This window comes from Strongylocentrotus purpuratus, unplaced genomic scaffold, assembly GCF_000002235.5.
Source record: "Strongylocentrotus purpuratus isolate Spur 01 unplaced genomic scaffold, Spur_5.0 spur5_scaffold_7, whole genome shotgun sequence".
NCBI lineage: Eukaryota > Metazoa > Echinodermata > Echinoidea > Camarodonta > Strongylocentrotidae > Strongylocentrotus > Strongylocentrotus purpuratus.
This window is the reverse complement of record NW_022145613.1, coordinates 30196808-30221168: the sequence shown is the minus strand read 5'-3', so window position 1 is coordinate 30221168 and position 24361 is coordinate 30196808. Positions and strand designations below refer to the sequence as shown.

General features: G+C 36.2%; 2 protein-coding genes across 2 annotated transcripts in view; one reads left to right on the top strand and one right to left on the bottom strand.

Annotated features, from left to right (window-relative positions):
* Nucleotides 1–9589, top strand: part of LOC592049 (tyrosine-protein phosphatase non-receptor type 23) — a 31368-nt gene extending 21779 nt beyond the window's left edge. The window contains exons 17-23 of the mRNA XM_030973733.1: nucleotides 764–860; nucleotides 1708–1910; nucleotides 2593–2783; nucleotides 4176–4280; nucleotides 4793–4931; nucleotides 5811–5871; nucleotides 6535–9589. Coding sequence (XP_030829593.1) covers nucleotides 764–860; nucleotides 1708–1910; nucleotides 2593–2783; nucleotides 4176–4280; nucleotides 4793–4931; nucleotides 5811–5871; nucleotides 6535–7334 — 1596 coding nt within the window. The 3' untranslated portion in view covers nucleotides 7335–9589. The remainder of the gene's footprint in view (nucleotides 1–763; nucleotides 861–1707; nucleotides 1911–2592; nucleotides 2784–4175; nucleotides 4281–4792; nucleotides 4932–5810; nucleotides 5872–6534) is intronic.
* A 386-nt stretch (nucleotides 9590–9975) lies between these two features.
* LOC105443896 (lupus La protein homolog) lies at nucleotides 9976–23319 on the bottom strand. Its single transcript, XM_030974234.1, has 13 exons — nucleotides 23229–23319; nucleotides 22340–22474; nucleotides 21845–21914; nucleotides 20136–20242; nucleotides 19179–19280; nucleotides 18268–18375; nucleotides 17783–17883; nucleotides 17255–17326; nucleotides 15537–15579; nucleotides 13621–13761; nucleotides 12808–12997; nucleotides 11968–12129; nucleotides 9976–11195 (listed from the first exon to the last, which is right to left on the bottom strand). Exons 2-13 carry the CDS (start codon nucleotides 22415–22417, stop codon nucleotides 11104–11106), a joined length of 1266 nt encoding a protein of 421 aa, XP_030830094.1. The 5' UTR covers nucleotides 22418–22474; nucleotides 23229–23319; the 3' UTR covers nucleotides 9976–11103.
* Between the last annotated feature and the right edge of the window lie 1042 nt (nucleotides 23320–24361).

Sequence of the window (24361 nt, the reverse complement as noted above, 5' to 3'; positions counted from 1 at the left end):
TCCGTTTTTACCATGTAAGGACACGTTCCCCCTTTTGTAGTTGCTTTCCCCCATAGTGATGTTATTTTTGTTGTTATAGATTTACTTTTTATATTATGTAAATTATATTTTGTGTGTATTCATTAGTCTATTCTTATGAGTAGCCTATATACATGTATTGATTATTCTGATTGTATGTTTTTATCTTGGCCTGGACCCCTTTGAAAAACAGCTTATAGCTGACAAGGGCAATCCATCCCATGAGTGGAGAATAAATAAATAAATAAATAAAAATAAATATTCCTTAATCCCTAACCTCACAGTAAACCACCTGAAAAAACACACTCTAAAAACTCCAACTTAAATTGGCACCTCTCATTTTTGTATCTTGCAACTCACAGAAAAGGGAGTATGCTCTAAGGGTCTTCATTGGGCTTAGTTATTGCCATTTACTTACAATAAATATAGTTTTACTATACTGCAGCTATACATAGGGGCAGTTTACCTTGAAGTGCGTTAAAGAGGCTGCTGCAGGTTACAATCTTTTTCCAAATCCTTTCTTTAGATCCAGTGTTAAATGCATGTTATCTTGATTACATACATGCAGAACTCTCCTTTACACTGCAAAGATAAATTTAAAAGCTGTAACATTTCCTGATCAGATGCTGCCAAGATACAATGATGAAGTATAACCACACGATGATTTGATTTCAGTGCAACTATTGTTCTTTGTATCTTTACATTTGTATATTTCATTTGCCTTTTGTATTTGTTTCTGAAATAGGAGCTGACCAATTATCAGGACAGGGAAACCCGTCAGTTTTCCATTGCCATCGCCCGTTGTTACTCGGTCAAGAACAGGCATCCGGACATCATGCCATGTGAGCAGATATGTTATTTCTTGTTATAAGACGGGTTTTAGAATCTAAGCAATTTGATTGGTCAATTGACATCAATTGGGCGTGCATTAGTTTCTCCCATCAAAAATTGATAACACAAGCTCGATACCTGCCGATATCGTTTTCGCGCAATCCAGCCAAATTGAATTTGTGCATTTTCAATATCTAAATTTAGAATATTCTAGGCCTAGATCTAGTTAGATCTAACTTAGATCTAGATCTAATATCTATCTATAGTCTAGATCTAGACTATATTGTAAGAATGTATTGCCGACCCGTCTTATAAAACAAATAATGCACTGTTTTGCTCGTGTGTTAGGGCAGTTCCAGTGCACTCAGTTTAGTCAGTTGCCCTGCGGGTGCATGCATGATCACCTACAGTTTGTGCACTGACTAAACTTTGTGCACTGGTCCTGCACTAACACACTGGCAACAGTGCATTATTTGTATATTGATATCATCCTCCTCCACTTTTTAAAATTCTGATATTTACCTTGCACTGTTGTAGTTTGTTCTCATTGTACTTGTTCAACGTATGAGGATTGTTTCCATTTTCCTTCTGTTGCAAGAACTCTTCATAAATTAACTTAACCCCTTCTGTGCCCTGGATGGCAAACCACGCGCTAGAATATGATTGTAGAAAAATATGTTTGGACTAAGAACAGTTACCTTTTTCTTCCAATGGCAAAAAAAGGTACCTTTGTTTTGAAATCTATTTAAGTATGCAAAAAGTAGTATAAGTCAACAATAATCTCTTGAAATGAATTCTTTAAAACTTGGTGAGACAGTAAAGGTAATTTATTATGTCTATTTCTCTTATTGATACCAGATGACCATAACAGGGTGTGTCTTCGTGGCACCAGGGATGACTACATCAATGCTAGCTTCATCAAGGATGTTGTCCCTACCAGTCCTTGCTTCATAGCAACCCAAGCTCCTCTCCAGCCATCTCTCAATGATTTCTGGCTCATGGTCTACGAGCAGCAGGCTTCAATCATTGTCATGCTGCTCTCCAAACCAGCTACAGGAAAGGTGAGCAGTGCTAGAGAAGGTTTGGAGTATTGTTTTATAAAAAATGCAGTGATCCAAGACGGAAGGGGAACAAAAGTAGTAACAGAAAACAAATTGATGTAACCATTCCTGTGATAGTTAGTGTGTATCTCCACACAGGGTTGTAATGTACATGAATGAGCTTTTAACCTTACTATCTTTTCACAGTGATTTCTGATATGTAGGATAAATGTTATTACGATGATGAAGATATTGATGATGAAAGTGATGTTACTTTCATAGATGGAATATAGAGGCATTGTAGTCAATGATTTGATCATTTAATTAGGAATGCCAAGGTCTTGGGCTCAAGCTCTGGTACGGCACTTATATTCTTCAGCGAGGGATTTTTCATCTACATTGCTTCTGTCCATCTAGGTGTTCAATGGGTACCCAGTAGGATGTGAAAATCATTGCGATTAGGTTAACATATGGGCTCCTGTAAAGCTGGAGCAGATAAAGTGTGCACTGTAAAGTGCAGAATACTAATTGAATCCAAAGACCATTGTAATAATTCAATGTTCACATTTCCGGTTACTTGTTACTTAGAACCTAGCATATGTTGAATAAAAAAACACACATACGTTATCGGATTAAAAATTATTTTACTTGAATGATGTATAAAAGACTTGAACATAATTTACACACTGCTCACCGTCCCTAGGGGTCAACAAACTTTGTGAGCTACTGGCCAGAGGACAAAGGGGCTGCCCAGAAGTTTGGTGACATCTCTGTCAGCCTTCAGTCAAAGCGGACGACAGACTACCACGTGGAACGGATCATCCATCTGACACATCTTCCTACCAGACAGATGAGGACCATCACACATCTACAGTTTACTGCCTGGCCAGAGTTGTAAGTTATTCTCAAGAACATCTGACCGTTGATGTTTAGTTTGCTGAATATAAGAGGATACAAATGGTAACGACGATGACCACTATGTTGATGATGATGATAACTATTATAACATTGATGGTAGTTGTTATGATGATGATGATGATGATGATGATGATGATGATGATGATGATGATGATGATGATGATGATGATTATGATTGTAATGATAATGATTATGATAATAAAAATGAAAATAATGATGATGATATTGAAATCGGTATCAATAATAATGGTACTAATAGCTATAAAAGTATGAAAGCTCTCTGTCCTATAAATTATACAAATCCATCCTAAGAGATACTCAAGCCGCCTACAAAAAACTATTATCCTGACCTTGAAGATATCTCTGAGGTATTACAGTAACTTCTTCTCACCTTGTACCAATTTACCCCTGAGATAAAGCAAGTTTATGATAATTATTTGTAGATGATCAGTTATTCGTCTGGAGCCAGAAGGGCATTAACTCTGTGTAAAATTATACGAGTTCATGCCCTTCTAGCTCCAAACAGAATTTTTTACATGTAGTCCTTTCGAAGGGATGGAGGGGAAATCAATCTTGTTAAAGAAATTCTAGTATACAAATATACACTGCCTTGAGAGGTTCTGGTTAAAACTATGCGCAAGAGGTGACTCCAATAGCAAATGGTACTTTTGGAGTCACCGAGGCCCATAGTTTAACCAGTACCTCGAATAGAAGGCATGGTATATTTGTTTTATATCAAAACATAACATTCTTATTAGCTATCCGACCCAGCTCAAACTTTCTCTGATTGGTTCGTCTGACCCTTCTGGTTCCATCGAAAGTAAGTTACTTTTCGAGTGGACTTGGGCTTTAAAGGCTCATTCAAATATGAAGTAGTAAGCCACCAAATATTGTTTACATTCAATTCAAAATTCATTCAATTTCAATTTATTGTTCAATGTTGGAAATGACTTGAATGGCATCAACCAATGTCCAATGTCCTGCATCAAAAATTTATTTAAAAAAAAAAAAAAAAAAAACATTTTTGGGAGAAAAAAAATTTTGGAACAAAAAAAATGTTAATTTTTTATCTAAAAAGATTTAAAATATTTTGTTTTCATTAAATTAAGATTTGAAGAAAAAAAAAATTCACATTTTTTTTTCAACTCCCAAATAGTAAACCAAAATAGTACTCTCATATAGTACTTTCTAAAAATAGCTCAAATATTTTTGGTCATGTGACGAGCTCTCAACCAATCAAAAGCCAACAAATTTTTGATGCAGGATATAATAGAAACTATTCATTTGTGGTGAACCAAGACAAAGACATGAATATTGCCATACAGATACAAGCTAACTATGGGTTTCATTTGATGGTTTTGTTCATAGTGGAGTCCCTAGCAGCCCTGGTGTCCTGCTTCAGTTTATTGATGAGGTTCAGAGCTACCATTCTCAGCAACGCAAGACACAGATCCCGATAGTGGTACACTGCAGGTGAGAAACTTGATGTTTCATAGGTCGTAGGTTATTTTGTTTGATATTACCCTATTCAATAGATAATTTATGTGAGAAAGCAGTGCTAACTTTTCATCAATAAGTAAAGTGAAAATACAATATCTCAGCTGCTACCTTTGTCTTTTGTTTCAATTTTCTATCTCTATATTTACTTTGATCACTTTCCCCATCTTGTGAAAGAACTCTTGCTAAATACTTTAAAATTAGAAATATTTGTGACAGGCAGCAAAAGAGCAATTCTGAACTATGTATGAAATTTGTGAACATTCCACGCACTTGGAATTTTCTGGTTTTACAGTAGATCTCTCCTTTTTTGATGATTTACTCTCCCTCCTTGTAATATATCCTCTGATTTTCTCTTTCTTTTACCCTCTCAATCTTACTTCACGTCTCTCACTACACCACCTCTCTTTCTCTTCTACTGTAAATTCCATGAATTTGACTTTAAAATGAAATCTCTCGATTTAACAAGATGTATTTAATCCCAACAGTGCCGGCATTGACAGAACTGGTGTGTTCTGTTTGGTCTACACCGCCGCCCGTGAAATTAACGAGGGTCATGGGATCGCGGACATACCACAGGTCGTCAAGAAATTGCGCCTCCAGAGAAGGTGGATGATATCAGAGAAGGTAAAAGACTGGATCTACAGTACTTGTATTTATTTGGTATTCTTTCTACATGTTACTATGATGATCATGTTTTGTAATGATTACTTTTCAAGTAAAGCAGAAAGATGGATCATATTGAAATACATAATATGGACTAAGTGGCAGAATTTCATATATTTTACTTGAACAGGCATAGGAACTAATGCACATGATAAACATATGCCTTTCTTTGTATATGAGATACACTGTATGTAGTACATTGCTTTTTAGATTGAATTGATACACCTGTAATAATATCAGCTCTTAAAACTGTTGTGTATGAGAAATTGTCAATTGCTAAGACTTAGTTATCCTAGAACTATGATTTCAAAATTTAAAGATAAACTCCAGTTCTGGTAAAAAAAAGAAAATTAATTCTTACAGAACAAACAAAACTTACACTGAATGTTCAAGATTACAAATAAATGACATGTGCCAAAAAAAATTTGGAAGAAAATGTATACTGGCTGAGTAATGAGCATAGAAAGACAAGGAAATCATGGTAGTACTAGCCCCGACACCATGTGTGTTGTCCCATATATAGCTTTCTGTGTACAGTGCTTGTTACTTTACCAAGACTCGGCCAAATTTATTATGATTTTGATGACCCCAGAACCTTGCAGTGCACACTAATACTTACATGCTACATGATCAACTGTTTCTGATCCATTCCACACCTTTTCTTTCACAATGCAATCACGTTACCAGAACTCACCTTTATCTTTAAGCAAAACATGACAGCTAATATTTTGTGTTTTTTCCTGTCGGCTATAATCTGCGCAGCATATTGTATTTCCCATATTTTGATACTCAACCTGTTTACACATATTTCTCATTGATCTACATAATTTGTATTCACAGGAACAACTTAAATTCAGCTATGATGCTATTCTGTGTTATGCTCGGCACGCTCTTGCCAAACGTAAGTTACCAATTGTTTCAGATTTGTAGGACAACTACCTCTAAGGGGGTTGACAAATTTTTATGACAATTTTCCTAAGAGGTATTTGTTTAAGGATGATACAGTTGTATGTGTTCTTTGTTATGTGACATATATTCATAGAATTTTTGCAGAGGAGTGAGGGTTGGACAAATTGGGTTTATTGAGAGTTGATAAAAAAGAGAAATGGAAAAAAAAAGAGATATGAAAAAAAAAGAGAAATGGAAAAAAAAGAGAAATGGAAAAAAAAGATGGAGAAGAAAAGCAGAAATAGAGAAGGAATATAATGAAGTACCATTCCTGGAGAAATAAAATTAGGGTTGTTGCCTGATAAAGGACAATAGAGCTATATGAAAAGTAGAGATCCAACACTGGAGAAAGGGGGAGAGAAATAATGAATTATGAATCTTTATTTTGATAAGAATATTCATTTGTATAGAGAGATATATTTCAATACATGTAATTCATTTGGGTATTTGCTTTATTTATTAACTATTGATTTGATTGTCACCTACATCCAATGTTGGAAAATAATTCTGCAGTAAGGCACTAAAACAATTCCATTACCTAATTGAAGGAAGGCTTCCCTTTTTTAAAGTGTTTTCCCTTATTGACCTTTTGAGCAACAATTTTTTCATTGGTTAGGTGGAGTTGCAACCAAGAGTGTAGCGGCTGCCTCTCCCCTTGATGCTAAGCTTGCACCATCCAGGCTCAACTCGTTTGATGTCATCATGGGAACAGACAACGTTGACACCCTCATCTCCCGCATCTCCAAATTCAGTGTCAAACCCAACCAACCTCCTGCTACTGATACGGTGAAGGAAGAGGTTGTCCCCAGCGAGTGTGCTGAAGTAGAGAATGTGGCACCATCACAGTCCAATGACGGAGATAGTGTATTCCAACAGGAAACTGTTGGGGATAAGGTGAATGGAGACATGGTGTTCCAGGGTATCACTGGTGACAGTCTCCAGGATCCTGCCAGCAACTCCACCCAGGGCCTGCTCAGTGACACAGGAAGCAGTACCCCCTCCGGGATCAGTTCCTTCACCTCCTCGCCGGCCCACTCCAACCAAAAGCCCCAATCCCTTGACCAGCTTCAGGTCAACAACCTTGAAGTCTTCTCCCAGACGCTGCAGAACTTTGTCGCACCGGACGTCGTGGAATCCAGCACCAAGCAGGACAAGGCCGACAACACCTCGGAAGGTTCCGGATCGATGGAAGGACCTAGTTCATCCCTCCCATCACTCCTGGCTGACCTTACGCCACAGAACTTCTCAATGAAGGAGAAGGGTCAGACCAAGCAGAAGGTGTCCAAGGCTGATTTCTTGGACGGGAAAGGGGGTCTCAAGGATAGTGTTGATAAGGTCGATCCTGATGATCCGTTCAGTGGCCTGGATCCTATGTGGACTCTGAAGAACAAGAGCTCAGAACCAATACAGCAGTGATCCTGTCAATCAAACAATGTTGCAATATTTTATGTTGCAAGTTGTATTTATGTTATTTGTTTCACTAATGTCCTTTGGCAAGACATTGGTCTACATTTGCCACACTCAACCCAGGTCATGTAAATGGGTACCTGGCAGGAATTAATTCCTTGAAATGCTAGAGCGCCGCAGTGGCTGCCTTGCTAAAGCCAGGGTGATAATCGGGGCAGCGCCAGGAGCGTCACAATGTGCTGGACATGTGCGCTATATAAGAAGCCACCATTATTATTATTATTATTGGCGAGTACATGTAAGTGCAAAGAAGTAGGTAGGTGGTGAAGTCCTCTTTGAGGTACTACATGTAAGTGATATAATTTGAAACTGCAATAAATCCATGACCCAAGGTCACTGCTCTTACCGCATTGTTCATTTGTGAGTTTACCATCACCCTCATCTCTATCAATGATGTGCTGCTTGAAATTACCAGTTCATGTATGCTACGGAGTAGACATTTCTTTTTATTTTATACACCATATTAGAATGTTTAGTCATTGATGATTTGAAATTGAGAAAATATCATTGATTTCTGATAAAGTGTGTTGAACTGTATATTTTACTGCCATGGAATAAATGTATATTCAAGAGAAAGTTATTTTTTAGTATATGTCATTATAGATTGCAGACTTTTGATGCTTTGATATTAGTTCAAGTGAACTAACACATTAACGCTTTTAATGTAAAGATTATTAGGTAAGAAATATTTATAATGAACTCCATAGCGAAAAATATTACAAAAACTAGATGTGCGCTCATTAGCATGTGCCGATCCTTTCATCTGCAACTGTACATGAGAGAGCTTTAGCCTTCTTTTGTTTTCATGTTATTGCAAGAGTGAAAACTATATAACAATTTTAAAAAAAGTTCCATTGTCTGGCATTTGCCTGCCTCTCGCATTCATACATTAAAGGAGCATGCATTGTAAAGAGAAAAATCAGATTAGGGAAGGACATGCTCTTGTAAATCAAAATTTCTGTATATTTGATATAGTAATATAATCCTTCACTAAAGACACATATATTTAACTCTGTCTTATTTGTGCTGTATATTACGAATTGTTAATATATTGCGTTCGTTCTGTAACTGCCATTATTATAATTTTGTTTGTTTACCATTAACATTTCTTTTAGCAAGCTATGTGCTTGTAGTTGCTTAGCACATGGTAAGGGTATATGCAATTTAAGTTACATTATCTTAGACATTGTTTATTACATGATGATAATATTGGATTTATGTAGCGCTTTTTCTAGAGGATACAAGGTGGTGTCCCTTAGTCTAAGGACAAATTAAGAATTACAGGGATATGTTCTCAGATGTTTTTTGAAAGAGTCGAGTGAAGTACTATATGTCATAAATGCAGGCAGTTTGTTTCATAGGCATGGGGGAACGGATTCAAAGGATTTGAAGCCAAGCTGTACCCTCAAATGCGACTTTGATTGGAAATTTAATGTACCCGGTACTGTAGAAATGTCTGTGGGTAGCCTTTTTGTTTTTAAGGGGGGGGGGGAGGAGTGGGGGAGTGATATGCTATCAGTCATTGTACATTATGTTGATTTGCATATAGTGTTCACAAGGCTATTCTACATGTGGAAAACAAGACTTTGTTTCCTTGCGCAACTCATTTTGTTTTATAAATGTGTTTTATGATATGAATATCATTATTTGGGCGCTCAAGTTGCTCTTGAGATGAGCGATGGTGTCTGGCAGGGGTGTTAGCCATTCAAAGAGTTTTTATTTATTATATTATTATTGTCTCCTTCATCCCATCTCCCTCTTTGTCTCTATTTACTTGGATTTATACATGAACAGCACATTCATTTACTTTTTGGACCCGAGAAAAGAACATAAAGTTCAATTTAGCACTATAAAAATTTCTTCAAATCAGTTAAATATGTTTTTATAAATATAAACAGTATTATTTATGTTCATTCATTTAAATTTCCGTTAATAGTTCTGTTAATATTCTTTGATGTATATAGAAAATCCATTTGATTTTGTATAGCAACAGAAATATGTATACTGGTAGGCCTACCTTATTATGATTATTATATTAACAATTATGTGCAATTATATTTGATACTTGAATACTGTACATTCTGTTATGTTTTGTAAGCGTTACACTTAATTGATATAAATCATGCTTTGGCTGCTAATGTAAGGTGAATATGAGCATTAAATGTTGCACATTACAATATACAATGGCATGTGTTATGGCTAAATTTCTGGTGTTGAATTGTGTTTGTTAGCTCTATGAAAGGAATAAGCAGATATGTGTGCAGGAGAGATGAAAGAAACTACAGAAAGAAACTAAAGAGAGAAATAATGATAGAAGGAAGACAGGAAAAACTTGTTCCTTATTACTTAATATGCATGTTAATACACTGGGTGTAAACCTGGGGGATGTTTCACTCAACCCTAAAATCGATCGGATCGATTTTAATTTAGATTTGAGTTGATGAAACACCCCCCTGGTAGTTACTAAAAGAAACTTGAGTAGTGTGGTTGAAGGATTTGCAGATTTTCATCTGACCTTCATGATCTTCGTGATAGTCCGAGTAGCCCTTTGAAGATTAACAGAAGAATCAAACATTCATTTTGCACAAAAAATTGTGAATTTTACATTTATTATAAAAAATCACTTTCCATAGCAACACTGTTCATTTGACAGTCATAATCGATGTCTTTTAAAAAGTTGTGAAATTATTCTTGGGAACATTAGCATGTACTGGTACACAAAATATCAACCACAAAAATTACAGGAAAAGATAATTTTTAGGGCTTAAATTTAGCTTCAGTTTTGAGCCCAAACCCTCGCTAAACATCTCTAATCCTGGTATCTATTTCGGTATTTTTAGATAGAAAGCTTACTATGTACATGACACTGAAACAAGTACTGTACATGTGTATGTGCACAAATAGATACTTTCCAAAGTGAGAATATAAATTTGTCTTTTTCTTGAAATATGAATTTTGACTGTACATGATTAACTTATAAAACCTCAACTCTAGTACATACACACATGTTCAAAGAAGTCAGAAATCATATAAAACTTAACATTTTTTTGATGTTGCTCTTTTAACAAACATAGAAAGAAAGAGCACTAGAGACATCAAATATTGTTTTAAAAACAAGAAAGTCATGTATAATATACAATGTGAGTAATTTGTTTTCTACACATTTGACTAAGGAATAAAACATTTACCACATTGAAAAGAAAATGATAAATTTAATTCTTTGATGGGCCAATCACAATAAAAGTAAGATTTTACAATAGTTCAAAAACATAAAATCATCCGCAAATATCTACACCAGACAGTCCAACTGTTAACAAGGAGACAGAATGATTAGTGATTAGCCCCCATTAACTCAATTTTTTATGAATTTTTGTTTGCTGCTGTTCCTTCCAATTCTAACAAAATGTGACACAACGACACAGAGAATTTTTTTTTCTAGGGAAACATAAGATGTGGTCTTTCTAATGCAGGCTTTACTGTACCACGATAGATAAGTTGTATCAGCAGTGCATTCAGAAAAACGGGTTTCCAATTTGTTGAACGTTGAGCCCTGAAGTTTTATCATGATGCATTCCAAGCTAAGTCTACTCTTCCAAATTCAAGTTGTACACATAATCCAAGAGCCAAGAGTAACAGAGGGTCATTTGGCAATCGGCAGCAAAAGAGTGTCCATGAAACTTAAGTCCAACTAGATTTTAACTATTCAGATTGGAAACGGTTAAGAATCCTCCGTTTTCTCCTTCTTCGGTGAGGGCTTTCCTGCATCACCATCATCAGCCGGTCGCTTGACTCCCTGCTCTGGTTTCACAGCTATGAAGAAGAAATCAAAGGTAAGTGATTAGAATTTTTTTTTCCTGTTTCATTTTATTTCCATTTCTCGTAAAAAATACATTGAACGATACATTATACATATAAGCAAATTTATAAATAAAACAGAATATGGAGGAGCCAGCAGATATTCATACAAAGTAAAGAGAAAAGAAACAATGGGTAGTAAATAAATAAACAAGTGAGAAAGATGAAGGTGATGTGAAATGAAAGGGATACAAAGTCAGAATGAAAGAAATAGTGAAAGAAACAGATAACAAAGGAAGGAAAAGTTATGAGAAAGATAGAAAGGAAAACGGCAGAAGCACAAAAGGGGAAAAAAGAAAGAAGAAAGTATGAAAAATAGTAAATAAAATAGAAAAGAATGAAAAAATCATAAGATGAAAGATATCCTGAAGAGAAGAAATACCAACAAAAAACATTCTTGGTCTATTTCTAATTTGAGCTCTCATTCCATGATGCATGTAATCTCATCTTAGTTTCAACAATACAAACAAATGATAAAATTGGTACATGTCCTCTGCAATTTAAGATATGTCACCCTGGAATGAATATATGGTTGCTTTGTGTGTATGGATGGATAGCCTTCTAAAACAAGTTTAATAACAGTTATTCCATTATTATTTTTGGGGAAAAATAGCCTCCTTGGAAACAAAAATTTCTTCACTTTATTGAATCTTGTAAATATGTGATTCTCATGATTTGTTTTAATAAAATATACAAACAAAATATTTAAAACAAATAATAAACTAACCTTCTGAGGCTCCATTTCCTCCTTCATCATCGTCCTCAAACTTTGTCTTCTTGCCCTGATATCTGTCTTCTCTATCCCTATCTCCACGATCCCTGTCTCCTCCTCGATCTCCACGTCGGTTATCTCGCTTCTCAAACCATTTCGTCTTCCTTCCTCTCCTCCCTGCACACCGTCAAATAGAAATTCAATTTTGCGATGAAGACGACATACAGTGAGAACCACATACATGTATAAAGACCACTCAAGGAAGACAAAGCAGATGTCATTGCAAGTGTTCTTTGTGTGTAGGTTTCTTTAGCACATTCAATGAGAAAAACTGTCCAAGGGAAAGGGGGAAAAAATGGTTTTTATTGGGTGTTCACTAAACTGGGCTGACTGTAATAACAGACAATGGTGCATATATGCAATTATCCACCTTTTTCAAACGGACAAAGTGTGTTTCCTTGGATCAGTACAATTCCTGTTTTTTATCAGTAATATATGAAGAGCTGTACCGAATTGCCTCAAGCGGAATATAAAGGGTTTCTTCGATATTAGCTACAAGTATATCTGACACGTTTACATGACAAGTGCGAGATCACAAAAAGAAAAGTCATTAAATGTGATCATATTTGTATGATGGCTATTATTTCCTCAAACTTGCACAATATTAAATTACAGTGCAAAAATGATATTACAGTGGAACCTGCATATAAAGACCTCTCAATGGAGGCAAGAAAAATTGTCTTTAATGGCAGGTGGTCTGTATGTACAGGAGGTCGTTGGCAGGTTTCATTTTAACTCAAGATTGCCAGAAATAAGCAAAACCATAACCACTCTCTATTTGCATCTTAATATTACCTTGTTGCTTCTTAAGCCTTGCCCTTGATTTATCCTCAAACACCTTCATCCAATGGTGCTCCTCCTCTTCCCCTTCAAGGACACGCAGTGTGAGCTCACAGCCTCGGACTTGAATGGCGCCCTCTGTTGCTGCTTTAATCTTGTCCAGAGTCTCTTGTGCTTTGGTGTCCTCACTGAAGCGGATAGTGCCCTGGAAATACAGTAAAACATAAGATGAAACAATGTTTCAGGGGTGATAGTGAGAGTTTTTAAAAAGTAGGTTTTAGTGAGAGGTTAAAAATAAAAAGTTTTTAGAAGTCTGAGTGCTTTTGCAAAACATGAAAAGGGGCACCTCACCCCCCCCCCCCCCCCCATTATTTTGAACCAGATTTACATAGATCTTAGGACTATCCATTTTTGGAAGAAAAAGAAAAATCAACAAAATCAACAAAAAACACAAACAAATCAACAACAAAATCTGGAAACCGATTTAGATCATGAAATTTTCAGGGCCTGAATGTGAGTATAATTGTTAAATATTATTATAGGATTCATAATAAGCAAAACATGGCTTTGTACACAGGAATGAGGATGATGATTCAGAAGACACAGATTTAGATAAAGGTGTAATTTTCAATTCTATTTCAACAAACCTGTAGAAGGCTTTAAAATGCTGAAAGCTTTTAAAAATTTAATTGTGAAGTACTTTTTGTATCACAATTGCAAAAGAACGATATGAAAATATAATTGATCGGTAATTAAAACAATAAGAAGAATCAGAAATAGCACTTATCATTTTTTAATAAAAAAGCCTATAACTTTGATCAATCTTACCTCTGTCTGACCTCTCTCAAAGTCGACCCACTGGATAGTTCCATGATCACCAAAGAGTTCCTTGAGGTCCTCTCTTGAAGTCTGGTCGTTGACACCGGTGAAGTGAAGGATACAACCCTTCTCATAGTCATCAAACTCACTCTGAATTAGGGAAGGAATGGAATAAAAAATATAAACATTAGCTTTCGACACTGTCGATCACCGTGTTCTTATATCCAGGTTGGAAACACGTTTTGGCGTCTCTGGAACTGCTCCCAAGTGGTTTAAATCTTACATCACTGGACGATACCAACAAGTGATCATCGATGGCTCACGATCCGATCCTACTCTGCTTAGGTGGGGGGTGCCACAAGGGTCCGTCGTCGGCCCTGTACTTTTTACATGTTATTCGACACCCTTAGAGGACATCATTCATTCCCACGGTTTCTCCTCGATGATATATGCCGACGACACCCAACTATATATTACTGTTAAGTCTGGACAAATTCTTCAAATGTTGCAGAAATTGGAAGATTGTCTACATGCCATTCGCTCCTGGTTGACTGAAAACTTTCTTCTCTTGAACGACAACAAGATGGAAGTGCTCCACCTGTTTTCTCACCGAAGAAGAAATACAATAGAACTCCCTCCGATTCAAATAACAAATGGTTCTGTAAATTCCTCCAAAACAGTTGTTAACTTAGGTGTCACGTTTGATCAAAACCTTTCAATGCGCCCCCATGTAAATAGTATTTGTCGTAAAGCATCCTTCGCCCTGAGAAAAATTGGTAAAATTCGTAAATTCCTTTCCAAGTCATCCACTGAAATCCTCGTCCACGCATTTATCAGTTCACTCCTTGACAGTTGTAATAGCTTGCTCCATGGAATTCCGGAAAAAGATATGGCCAAGCTGCAAAGAATCCAGAACTCTGCAGCACGTCTAGTGTCTCTCACCAAAAAACATGACCATATTACACCAACCCTTAAACAATTGCATTGGCTCCCCATTCAATTTCGCGTCCAATTCAAAGTTCTTCTTTTAACCTTCAAGTCTCTTCATGGTCATGCCCCAAATTATCTTTCTGAACTGATTCAATTATACACACCCAATAGGCCCCTTCGTTCTGCAAATCAAACTCTCTTGACCGTTAAAAAAGCAAAAACAAAATATTTTGGTGATAGGTCCTTTTCATGCTCTGCTCCACGTCTGTGGAATTCTCTCCCAGCCTCCATTCGTTCCATCTCTGATATTACTTTGTTTAGATCAAAATTAAAAACCTACCTAATGGAAAAGGCATATTCTACCTAGCTCTTAAATTGTTACCTAGTTCTTAAATTGTTACCTAATTCTTATATTGTTACCTTACCTTGTTATCTTATGTTTCATAATTTCACTTTCATTCATTTGTTTTCTTGTCATTACTCTGTTAAGTTTTAATTGTATCAATATTGTAAAGCGCTTTGATATAAATGTTTTATGAAAAGCGCTATATAAGTAAAAGTTATTATTATTATTATTATTATTACAATTGAAATACATTCTAGTGGAATGTACAAATGTACATGTAAATCGTCACAAAGCAATGATTTGGCTTTATATACTATTCCAGATAAAAAAGTGTTGCAAGATTTTTAAAAGCCTGTCTTATGTCTTATTTTCATGGAAAACCGGTTGGGAGAATTTACTGTTAGAGGGTGTTGCACACCGATGCCTTCAAAGAAAACCATAAATATCTTTGTGGTTAGAGAATTTTTTCAGGTTTTTTTTGCATGTTAGGTTAGTACAGTAGAAGGTATATAATAGGCAACATTTCAAACAAATATTACACATTTTTTTCATCAACCTTCAACAATGTTACCAAGTAACTTTAAGTTATTTGTATAAGTGTGAGAGTGCCTTTGTTGGTGTGTGATTGGAAGGGTGGAGGTAATCTTACCTGTATTGCTTCCACTTGGTCCTTTTCCTTCTGCTCTCTTTGCCTGTAATAATATAACAAATCAACTATTAACTATACATTTCATGAAAACTATTGGAAATGGAAAGGTGATTGGTTTTACTTTTTATGCCGTTTGGTCAGTCCAGTTACTAATGAATGGCATCCGTCTACCTTACTTTTGACAAAAGCAAGCACTATAACACAAACAGATTTTACAAATCTCCTGTCAAAATATACACAGGAATATTTATAAACAATGTGCATTCTCACTATGTTTTCTTCAGTAACTTCTAATTTATTCTGATTAGAGAATAGTTCTCTCTTTTTTTAGGATTTTGCACACACACCTAAACATTTACAATGTCAATTACTTTCTGTAAAATATTGCAGGTTGACAACTAGTATGAAATAGAGATCGGTAGATGAAAAAAAACAATAAATAAATTCATTTCATACTGAGAAAGAAGCAAAGACATTGCAGTTGTGCTACTCTACAAGCAATGGGGAAAAGTGACAGTACATCAACCATATCATCAACATGTAGCTCTCCCTGACTATTTTGCAGAACTTCAAATATCTTGAGAAATGATTTTCTGCAACTTTGCTCTATCCCTTAGGCCTAAAAAAAAAATTGATGACTTGGCGTAACGGGTCACTAAAAATTAGGGTAGGTAGGGCGATATTTGTTGTTGTTGTTGTTGTTGTTGCTTACATATTTGCATACATGAAATTAGCCATTCATACACATACATACATACAGTGGCGTAGATAGGTCCTCAGACCTTGGGGATGATCTGATGAGAGGGGTAGACCACAATATGTTCAAATAACTCCATGCACACACACACACATATATGGACACACACACTGTGTGAGCAAAGTGAGCAAGAAATTGTTGAAATCTTGATCACCTTGGGACCTGGGGGATGCATACATACACCTGCCCCCCCCCCTGATGCCTTGATGTTCTTAACCACAAAATTATCAGCGGCCAGATCTTGAACGATTTCTCCGATTGTTGCTTCAATGTCCACCTTCCGAAGAACGCTGAATAAAACGTGAGCACCAAATTTACCCGTGAACTGAACGCCATAGGACGCCATGTTGGGGATACAATTGCCTAGCGGTACTATGGCGTACCTGCCCGCTGCACTCGGCGCGCGAGCTGGCCCAAACACGGCGCGGCAAAGCCCAGAACGAAAGCAACAAACATCCGGGTTTTCCCCACTGCGATATCGATATTTACGCAATCGCAATCGGATAAAAAAAAATAAAAAAGCGTAGGGTCGGCGATAAAAATAGGGTCGGGCGGGTTACGCCAAGTCATCAATTTTTTTTTTTAGGCCTTATTGTTGAAAGCCAAACAAGGCAGCAACAACTCCCATCTTTTAACGTCTTTTGGTATGACGCGGCCCGTGTTCGAATCCACGACCTCCCAGTTGTGAGGCGGACGCTCTACTGACTGAGCCAACACTACGGTATCTACCATGGACTAGAAATGACTTGGTATTATCAATGTCTAGACAGCAGAGATCTTGCAGACAAATTCCTCTTCATTTAAATTATTTTGTCTGAATTGTTTCAGGTAGCTGACCTCAAACACCCAGACAAATTGTTTTTTCTGAAGAAATCTCTCCCACTGAGTGCCCTAATGTTTACATACATATATATGCAACATCTTGCATGAAGTGTTATTGATTTTCATGATATTCACTCACTCTAATTTCTTCTTCTTTTCATCCTCCTTTCTTGACTTCTTTTCATCAGCCTTCATCTTGATGTAATCATCCCTGAAAAAATTGAAAGATAACGAAAGTAAGAGAGTGATTCATTGAAAGGGCATTTAATGATGATGTATAAATATTTGTACTTCTGTTGCCAATCATTGACTAAATAATCTTTTAAATTGGAAGCATAATCATAATAACACTGATACTAAAGTCTGAAAGTTATGTGTCAATTCTGCAATCTGAAGTCTTGAGCACAGATATACACAAACAAGTTTGCAATTTCTATTTGACATTAAGTATTTGGTAACATCTAAGCTAATCATTAAAGAAAAAAAAGGAATGAAAGTTCAATTCAATTCATTTCATTTATTTCAAATCAATTCAAGGGCATATGATAAAACAACATACAAAGACTAATAGAGGAAACTGGAATTTGAGGTAGGTGCAAAATCACTGAAAAGTCACTGAAAATCAATGGCAGTAACGACTTTCTTGCAGACAGCTTCCAAAACTTACTTTTTCATTTTGTTCACCTCCTGGTCACCAATCTTGAGGTCTTCTGCGTCCAGGAACCTCTTGACTGACTCCACGGACTCATACACTGCAAAGATAGAACCCTGCAATATAAAGGAACGACACAAACATTACGAGAATGGGAAAGCAACTTTTGAAAGAGGGAAATGGAATTCTGTCAAAGATGCAACAAAAGAAAACACTGTAGAGGGAAAACACTTTGTAACTGCCAGAAAAATGGTGTTACAAACCCTGTATACCAGACAGCAGTGTAATTCCCTTTTCTTCTACCTAGAACTCAATGACAATGATTTTGTTTGGCAAGGCATTTATTCTCATTACCAAGTCCTTCATAGAGGACTTAAAGCCGTCGGTCCCCTTGTTGCTTAATTACGAGCATTCACTTGCTTTTTTAGCAGTCAAGTAAAACAACCTCCCCCCCCCCAAAAAAAAAAAAGAACAACAACAACAACAATATTGTGACTGACCTTGAACTTCTTCTCCTTGTCTCTCCTGAGCTGGATGTGAACGCACTCTCCAAACTGATCCATGAACTCTTGCATCGTGTCCAGATTAGCGTCAATGGGAAATCCTTTCTACAAATTCAAGGAATCATTTCAAAGGAACACAGTTATTACAATTTTTTTTTTTTTCAAATGTAATTCTATCATATCTTGTTACCAACATTTCTTACACTGTCACCCCTGTATTATATTTTTCAAGAAATTTTAACAGATTTTCAACAACATTATTCAAAGTCTTTAGTAAAAGGATGATCCAATGTTTGATCCGCAACGACCACTCCAGGCTTTTCTTCGAAGTTACAGGGGTTAGGGATAGAATTGTAATTGGGTCTTATTTAGGTAAGGGTAAAATATCAGTATAGGGTACCGGGAACAGGATCAAAGTATGAAGTTCTGTTAGAATAAGAATTAAACTAGTACAGTAATAGTAATGGATATCTTAATAGCGCTTTGTAACGGAAAGGAAAAGGCGCTATATCAAATATCTTTTGGATTGAATTGGATTGGATCCACCACGTATGGTGCTCTAATAGAGAGAATGTAGCCAGAGGCCTACAGTTTGTGATGTATAAAGTCTAAATCACAGCAGAAACTATCGTTACCAAAGACAAGATCTTTCAAGGACTATGGAACTTACAAATTTCCTTTTGCAAAATACTCTGGCAACATACAATACTGCACTAGTTTTGCCAGGAGAGATTAGACCACCCTGTGTGGTCAATTGCAGGTGGTTATCTCATCAAATCAGCTCTCATTTAACATAAGAAAAAGGGGATCATGGGGACCAACAGGGACTGATTAGACATTGTTTGCTGTATAGAGGGCACAAGTAGCTTTAAGTAGTGCAGTGGGGCGTTAAAAGAAAATTTACTTACGCAGTAGACACTCCTTGCTCTCATAGACTGCCAGTATGCAGCGGTTTCTTCAGGTAGTGGCTTGCTCACTGCTCTTCGGATCTTCAATTTATCTTCACTTATCTACAAAGAACAAAGTCAGACAATACACCAGTTTACTAACATATTCAACATTTATGCATAATTTTTAGATTATGGATTAAAGGTTATTCTAGACAACATGAAAGCTTGTCAGAGGGTTGCCCGACATAGCAACAAGTAATACATGTAGACTGGAGTCCAAGTATTGTACTTCATTCATTAATAACAGGTTAAAGGAGTAACTTGTCACTAGATCCCCAGGAAAGAAACATCCATAAATTTGAATATGTTAGTAAACTGGTATATTCCACAAATTGGTACAAACTCAATGATCATTTCAATATCATTGGAATGCAAGGACTTTAGAGCTTTTGAAAACAAATTATGATACACAATACAATACTATTCAGATACGATTCGATAAAAAGAAAATCTATCTACCCTTGTGACTAATGCATTTGACCCTCTACAAACAACCCTGAAGACATTATTTAACCTTAAAGTGCTGTGAATAAAAGCAAATTCAGATTATAATTTGAAGAAATTTTAATCCATTTGTTATTTTTGTGCATTATATGGAGGCACTCATGAAGCAAACAAACTGTTTTCTTCCATTTTAGGATAGATTCATGCATATTTCAACCACTTTCTGTAATGGGCAATCCAACTTCACAGGTTTTTGCAAACTTCATCGAAAGCCCCGCATATAACCTTTTAAAATAAGGTCAAAATTTACTGTTACTTTGATTTTTATATCGCGAAATAAATTGAATTGAATTGAACTTTCATCTTTGCATGAAAATGATACTTCATCCTTTAAAATGTGTCTACTGTACTGAATATGATTTGAACAGCAAATAGGTTTTATTTTCTATTCAGAAATTAAGTTTGACTCACCTCCATTAGACCAGAAGGGGATTTTTCAAGAGCTGCAACGATGATATCAAAGTCTGTGGTCAGACTCTTCAGTCTGTTGAACTTGATCATGGTCTCAAGTGCAACCCCTTTATTCAATGCATCAGTGTCAAGGAAATCATACTTCAACTTCAATTAAAGGTATCGTTTAACAATGTTAAATATGGGATGCATGGCCCTGCATGTCATCAGTGTGTGCGATATGTTGAATATTGAAGCCCTAAAAAAATTGCGCTTCAAAATGATCATGAAGTGCCTCAAGAAAGTAAAAAGCTTTGAATGACCGGTTTTACCATACTCATTTTCTCCAATAGACTGTAGTGTTATTTGAGTTTCTATTTCCAATCATAAATATCCTGATAATCAGACAGGCTTATAAAAGTCATGGGGATCCTGACTGACCTAAAGGTTCAGAACTATGATTGCGGCATGAGCTAAATCCAGGATTTTGTTTCAGAATCTGAGACAAAGAGACCCAATCCCTTTAAAGGGAAAGTCCACCCTGAAATTAAGTTAGTTTTAATAGGAGTAGAAAAATGAGAGAAACAAGTCAGTGAAAGTTTGAGCAAATTCTGAATGAAAATAAGAAAGTTATGAATTATTGAAGTTGTGATCAATCAAATACAAATTGGCAACTCTGTGACTTATCATACGAGCTCTCCTTCATTTGCTTTGTGCATAATATTCTATAAAATCATGTTTTCTTCGTTATTGATGACGGAATATATATTTGTTCCTTGCAGGGGGAGTATAGAAACATATTTGCAATTATTATATTTAGGGTGCATGTATGGTTGAAATTTTTCTTGAGGGAAAATGAAAATTTTAGATATTTTTAGTACTGAGCAAATGGAAGTTGAGCTCGCATGATACGTCATAGAGTTGCCAATTTCTGTTTGATTGATCACAACTTCAAAAATCCTAACTTCCTTATTTTTAATCGGAATTTGCTCAAACTTTCACTGACTTGTTTCTCTCATTTTTCTACTCCTATTAAAACTAACTTAATTTCAGGGTGGACTTTCCCTTTAAAGCAATACTGAACTGATGAACTTTTTGCCCATGCATACTGTTTATTGCACAATGCCATCCTATGGTCAATTTGCCAAGAGTGCTACCCAATACCTAATTTCTACTTGGCAGACAGAGGACTCGGTGCAGCTAGGAAAGCAGCGAGTTACGGGACCATACTTCTACAGCTGACCAGAGATGGCACTAGAGGGCATTTTGTAGTAGTGCTTAATATAGTACAGTACGAATTTAACTCATATTCAAACAGAGCAACCTCATCATCAATCAGCAGGGAGCAGCATTAGTATACATATCATTACCACTACCATCCTCATCATGATCATTATTGTCATCTTTACCATAATATTCATCATCTGCAGCAGCAAAATCAGACAACTCTTTTAACCACCACAATCATCTTTAAACATTCCAATTACCATATGATCATAATTATTTCAGATCATAATTTGCACCAAGTTACTTAACCATCATCACTACATATCTTCTTTTTTTTTTATTATATACATGTAAATGTCCATATTTATTTTTATTAGCTTTGCCATGTTCTGCCATAGGGTGAGATCGAACAGTATGGGCCTGTCCATAAAATGGAAGCATTTTAGGACTGATAGTACCATAGGAAGAGATTCAATAAATTAGCCAGTTATATAAAAGGATACAGCCATTGTCTTCTCTGATCTGTAGCTGCAGGAAGGTATCTCTCTTCAGGTTGGCATCTCCAAAGTAGTACTGTATAAATAAAGAGAAAATCAAAATGAAAAAGAACGGTGTGGATTTTTTTTGTTTTCATTTAGATTTCAATTTTCCTTTATTAATTTGATTTTCTTAATTCAATCACAAATTCAATTGTCAAAACAAATGATTTCTATTTTGTTATTTTCCCTTTAGAGTCGAGGGAAGCATATTCATAAATCATCTAAAGTCAAATTTTGTATATATCCCGCTGAAATGAGTGTTATTAACAGTACAGTATAACATGCCTTTAAATGGGGTGTCAGCAGCAAACAGTTTTGTGAAAGATAACCGTGGGGTCCTTGGAAGCTAAGACTAAAACATTAAATCTGCTTTAAATACAGTTTCTTACTGCATCACAGAGGATGAATACAATTTTGAAGAATAATTTGTTGAGGTTGAATAAAGAATTTTGTCTCTACCTCAACTTGTCTTGCAACCTTTTTCTCCAAAGCAGAGGGTGCTCCACCACCTTCTGTTTTTACTTCTGTTTCTGCCATCTTGAAGATGTGAAGCTAACAGCAAGCGACCACAATCCAGTAAGTCCTTTAGAAATCCTGTAAATCAAATTGAAAATAAAAAAACAGAGAAAAGCACTCTTAAGTCATTTCATATGAATTATTTTTATATTTCGGTTTTGTGTTGTATGCAGAAAACCAGTTTTGTATTTTTTAATTAATATTCGTCTTCAAACACATTTGTTTAAAAAATCCTAGCAGTGTGTGTTAAAATAATGACATCCTCTTTCACATCATTATACAATCGAGGTGAAATTTGCCATCAAATTTGTTGGGCTCCCAACACTTTAGATAGGATATAGTATAGCAGGGCTGTCAACCCATTTTGAGGCAGTTTCAAGCCACCATGCTCATTTTCCCACCGTCCCACCAGCTCGTAGCAGGAGACTCCTGCCACACTGCCCTTCCTCCCGCTCTGATGTAAAATCTCCCGGTTTATAAAACACCTCATGCCAAACATGGTAAACACAATATGACCTTCTTTTTTTTTTATAGCTCAGACATGTAACAATCACAACCACACATTACTATTCATAACATGCCAGACCATTATCAGATCGACACATGACAGAGCTTCTGCCTTAATTCGACTTGAGTTCCGAGTTCAAGCACTCGACTCGCACTCTCATCTTCATGCATACACAACTCTCTCTCGCCGGTGTTTCGGCGAGGAATGCAGTGCCGCGGCCGCGGCGCACGGTCTTTACCACTAGACGAGTGCCCGAGCGGAGACTCTCGTAAAAATTGAATACAAACATTTTAAACGCTAAGTAAAAGACTTGATAATACTTACAAGATCGGAAGTGCACGACAAAGTGTTTAGAACTTTCTCAGCCTTCGATTGCTCGGAATAATATAAAAGAAAGATTTCACCACCAAACAAGCGTGGACTTTAAACCTAGTCTTTGCACATAGCTAAGGGTAAAAAAAAATCCGTATCTGGAGTTAGGGTCGAATATTCATTTCATCGAATCTGATCAAAATTACTTTTATAATTACATCTAAATTTTTCATAGATGCTATACAAAATGTGGATATAATTACAATAAATAGCAACTACGATATAAACCCCGTGACGAGAAAGTGAGTACAAGTAACTTAGGCCAAACGCATTGATATCAGGCTAGAATCTTGCATGGATTGCGACAATTCGTCCGAGATTATTTCGGTTATTTCGTCATCAATAAATTCGTCTGTTGCGGAAAAAGTATTGTAGCGCTACATTGGGAAGTACATGTCATCTCTGTATAATGCATGCATAAAGAGAGAGAGAGAGAGAGAGAGAGAGAGAGAGAGAGAGAGAGAGAGAATATTATTATAAAGTGTGTGAGAGAGAGAGAGAGAGAGGGATCGAAATAATAGAGAGAGGTATATAAAGAAATACGTTGTAAAAACTCTAATTCAAGATTCAAGAGTCAATTAGATTCAAGATTTTATCGTCCGTAATATAATACAGAAATTTGTAGTATATAAAACATAAGACAAAAACATGGTGTCGTGTGCTGAAACTGAAAGCCAGAAGGGCTTCATGACTTCAAGACTTTCCTTGAATAAGGCTCCATTCAATAAAGTTGGTGTCCACCTCATGTTACTATGTTACTATGAGCAGGTATACGGTCCTCCGGCTTTCAGCACAAAACATGACAAGACAGTGACTTAATTATACATAGCAAGAATTTTAAATACCATTCTGAATCACATCATGAATAGATTCAGGTATGAATATAAATGTGAATATGAAAGTAGAATAGGAGCAGCATCACAATCGAAATACGAGCAGAAAGAGATAGGAAAAGAGAGCTCAAGCAGGCGCGTAGCCAGGGGGGGGGGCGGTGGGGGGCGGTCCCCCCCCCCCCCCCAAAAAAAAAAACGCCGGCCAAAAAAAAAGAGAGAGAAAGAGAAGAAAAAAAGAAAGAGGACGTAGGA

Coding starts and splice junctions, on each gene's coding strand:
- LOC105443896 (XM_030974234.1), bottom strand. CDS start 22,417: ATGGCAGAAACAGAAGTAAAAACAGAAGGTGGTGGAGCACCCTCTGCT. Junction 15,580..17,254: donor GAAAAGAAGAAGAAATTAGA/GTGAGTGAATAT, acceptor ATATTATTACAG/GCAAAGAGAGCAGAAGGAAA. Junction 13,762..15,536: donor ACCAAGTGGAAGCAATACAG/GTAAGATTACCT, acceptor TCCCTAATTCAG/AGTGAGTTTGATGACTATGA.